Genomic DNA, 4,569 nt, shown 5'->3' on the forward strand with positions numbered 1-4,569 from the left:
ATTTGGTGGGTGGGTGGGTGTACAGACAGGATAAACTACATAATACAAAAAATATAGATTTCTACACTATCCTAATTAATATACAGTTACTTCAAATGTGGTACAGTACATTTCTAATTGGTGAAAAATATATACAATGTAAATCAAATTAAGACCAAACCAAAACAAAAGTAAACTAAATATACCCAAATGCTTTTACATATAAATTATTGGTAAATATGAAAATGTTAAAGGTTAATGATTTGACTGTCAGGGAAACAGTGTCAAAGGTTGACAAGTCAACTGACATTGTTGACCTTGCAGGTTGACCTTACTCGTTACTGGCTATCTACGAATTTACTAGTGCAGTCAAAGACTCGATCATTTCCTTTGCGATTAACTAGAATGCATAACTAAATTGACTTAACTTATAATGCACGATTAACTAAGCTATGACAGTAAATCAGCTGGAAGTTTATTCAAAATCACCTCTATTTATTAAAGTGTCTATGAAAAATAGTACTTTGAAACAGAATGTTAAAATAATATTGCCCCAATTAGTAAATGCTAACATACAACAATGGTTCCCTGCAAACTCTGAACCTGGCTGGTGGCGAGAAGGAAGATTTTAGTGAATGGATGAAAAGGGATGAAGAGTGGAAACAAGACAATGGTGCTGATGGCAACGATCATAAGTAAGATGAGGATGATGAGGAGAATGAAGCTGATAAGATGAAGATGATGATGATTTGATGATGATGATGACATGATGTTGATGATATAACAATGATTATGATGATAATGAAAATAATGATGCAGCTGATGATGATGCTGATATGATGACGTAATTGATATGGTGCTGACACAACATCATGATGATGAGGTTAATGATATGGTGATGATAATGATCATGTTGAAAACGTGATGGTTATGTTATTATGATGATGTTGATGTGATGAAGATGATGTTGATACGATGAAAATATGACAATGATAAATTTTAGATAAATTTGAAACATAATGCTACATTGACATAATGAATCATATTAATGATCATGATACACTTATAACAAACAAAATATTACAAACCAAAATATTATTACCTGATACTAATATCTTTGGAACAATGCTCTAAAGTTTATAACAATAATGAAAAAAATATAATATATATTGATATATATATGTATACACATGTATATATAAAAAATCCAATAGTCAACATAAAGATTTATTCTATAAAATTCAGGTAGAATAAAAATCATAGCAATGCTCTTAGCAGCATATAAAATAATATTATTTCATATTTTTGTAATGTTTACTAATGACTATGTTACAATTATTATTACCTTCACTTGTTGCCATGGTTATTAGCTAATGTAATTCGTTATAACTATCATTAAATTGGACAGAAAGTTTTAATTAAATATATCCATTTAAAATGTATTACTGTATTCAAATCAAATCATTGCCTTAGATAAATTGACAAATCCTATTATTATAAATGCTTATTTTAAAGAAACACACACCCACACACACACACACACACACACTAGATGTGTATAAGAGACAGGTTCATCTCTATGTTATGTCACGTTTCTTGTTTTTATCATTTTTATATTAGAATAAAATGAAAATGGCTTTATAGATATCCTGCAAAAAATTATTAATATAAAAGTACAAAATATTATCTCTAAATTATTCTGCATTTCATTGTTAATTTCTTCTTTAGAAAAAAGATTGCCATAATTACATATCTAAAGTGATGGATATAATTTAGACACATAATAGTGCCCAGATAATAACCAGATTGTCTAAAGACACTTATCCCTAATAACCAGATTAAATAATAACTTTACTGTATTAGTAAACACGGCCTAACCATATTTTACCCTAAGTATATATTTTTTAACCTAAATTGTAAAGGGTACACTTACAAAATGCACTTAATTAACTATCGTAAAATACAAATGTGTATATGCAGTTTATGCTTTACAAATACATCAACAACTTCTTCTTCTCAAATATAAAGTTTCATTTGTATCTGAGAATCACTGTTAAATTATTTCATGTCAACATTTGGTGCTTCCTACCCAACTCCTTTAATATTTTTTATTTATAAAACAATCATTTAATATCTTTCTTCATATGCAATAACATTGTTACAAACATCCTTTAATACAAACTTTACTTGTCTATGTACCAGACAAACACAAAACGTATGTGTCTATGTACAAATACAAACTGTGTTATTAGGTGTATCTCACAAACACACAGTGTTTCTTTGTAAAAAGTAGTTATGGAAAACCAATGTTACTCGTTTACATTTTTATAAATTCTGAACTTCAACATAATTGCTTGGGAAGAAACCTGTTCGTCCATCGATGGATCCTTCTAACCAATTCTCATCTATTTTTTGTGTGATGGTAATGATGTCACCTTCTTTGAAGTCCAGCTCACCATCATTCTCTGCCTCAAAATCATAGAGAGCCTTGCAGCACTCTGAAGGACCACCTGCAAATACAGTACAAATTAAACTTTATTTTAACATGTTAAAATGTTAACATTTTTGATACAAATGCTAAAAATATTCATTATGCATATCATCAATAGACCTTCATAATTACTACCTTCATCATCATTAATGTCAACATGACCACTACCTTCATCATTAATATCAAATATTTCCTTATATTAAACTCTATATCCTCTAAATAGCCTGGAATGTTCCTCCTAATGTTTTTGGATTTTTAATCAATCCATCCACCTGTCCATCTATCATGTTTTTTCTTATCTTTTAAATATCTAATTTATATTATATTCAAATGTTTATAAATGGATATTTGTTTATATTCATTTAAATATCTGTCTAAAATTCCAACATATATCCTTTACACTGAATTACTATACTGCACATTATCTTTATTTTCCAATATTATAATTAGTAATGAAATTTAATCTCATAATTTCTGTGCATCATGTTTGTGATAAATTTCCCACCTCAATCATTGCATAATTATGCAATATTTGTTTGAATTATAAAGTGCCTCAGCATGATGGAGGCTAACAGCAATCAAGAAGACTTAGGCTGGTGAAGGCTGAAGGCAATCAAGAAGAATAATCAACATGTTTTCATTAAACTACATACACTCAATAATAACCAGCAGATAAACCATTGATACACTGCACAAAATTAATGGCATGCATCACCAAGGCAACCAGCTACATAATACATATCAAACAATATAAATGTTATATATCATATCACTGTACACTGCCTTCAGTCAATTCTAAGAGAATTTGTCAAGGTATGTATTCCCAAATTAATTATTTTAAATTCAATTTCATCACTCTAGTAAGCTACGTTGGTACAACCCAATTTATCTGAACCAAGTTTAGATTAGCTTTCACAAACTGCTTTTTACTTTTCCAATTCCTACGTCACAAGTCTTCATGCATTTTCTCTCCAAACTGACTCTTAACATTCCAAATACTTGTAAATTGATATTAGGTGAACTAGGAAAATTTCTCTACTGGTAAAGGGACTTGGTTGATATGGTGAATTACTACACAGTACAGAGATGATGATGAAATAATATTGATGGTGAAATAACATTGATGATAGCATTGATAACTATAGCATTGGTAACAATATAGGTGATGGCGTTGATAATAACAAAGGTGACACTGACAATGATATTAATAATGACGATGATGATAACAACAAAGATGATGATATTTTATAGTGCACATACACAGCATAGTAGTCACTATCTACTTGGAATCCATGTATGGCTTTGTATGATGATATATGCAAATTTTGTATGGTGCACATGTTTTTTTAAATTTTATTTATTTATTTATTTACCAAAACAACTGCGGACACAAATCCGCCACTTACAGTATGGTTAACAAAGGACGACGACGGAAACAGAAACACAAACAAAATTACTTTTAACTAACCACGCCTAAAACGCTACGACGGAAAATGTGCAGATTGGAGTTAAATATATCTAAAGACGGATAGTCCTGAACTAACTTGTTATATGAGGAACTTAATCTACTAATAAACCCATTTTTTAAAATATTGACTCTACTTAAAGGAACGTAAAGAACATCATTATTTCTTAAAATACGGACAGGAACACGAAGGGCAAAATTAGATACTAATCGCAATCAAAGATAGAAGTCAAACATTTAAAAAGAAATATAAAGTCATTAAAATTTCTACGGGACTGGGGTGATTTAATTGAAAACTTAAAATTAATATTAGTCTGATTGTGACTGATGTAGTGCAAAAACCGGGAATGAAGGCGTTCAATACGTGAAGCCTGAGTTTTTGAGATAGAATTATAAATGACGGAACAAAAATCTAATTTAGGTTGAATAAGTGTAATGTACAGGTATGCTTTAGAATGTGGGTCCAGATATTTACATTTGCGCCACATCAATCCAAGCAACATATTGCATTTCCTAAGAAGATGGTTTATATGAAAAGAAAAAGTAAGGGAGCTATCTAAAATAACTCCAAGATCACGATGTTGCAGCGCCTTATTAATCGGTTTGTCGTCAACTAAATAAATATAATCGATTT

The 4,569-nt window shown here is 29.9% G+C and overlaps 1 protein-coding gene across 5 annotated transcripts in view; it reads right to left on the minus strand.

The window, feature by feature from the left end:
* Positions 1 to 1,710: 1,710 nt before the first annotated feature.
* The window catches only part of LOC117119788 (endophilin-A3-like), a 58,885-nt gene continuing 56,026 nt past the window's right edge, over positions 1,711 to 4,569 (minus strand). For all 5 annotated transcript variants that reach the window (XM_033264700.1, XM_033264699.1, XM_033264702.1 and 2 more), the window contains one exon: positions 1,711 to 2,489. In XM_033264700.1, the coding sequence (XP_033120591.1) occupies positions 2,305 to 2,489 (185 nt within the window). In that variant the 3' untranslated portion in view covers positions 1,711 to 2,304. The remainder of the gene's footprint in view (positions 2,490 to 4,569) is intronic.

Source organism: Anneissia japonica, unplaced genomic scaffold (genome assembly GCF_011630105.1).
Source record: "Anneissia japonica isolate Jap-2015-1 unplaced genomic scaffold, ASM1163010v1 scaffold724_len3256291_cov202, whole genome shotgun sequence".
Taxonomy (NCBI): Eukaryota; Metazoa; Echinodermata; class Crinoidea; order Comatulida; family Comatulidae; genus Anneissia; species Anneissia japonica.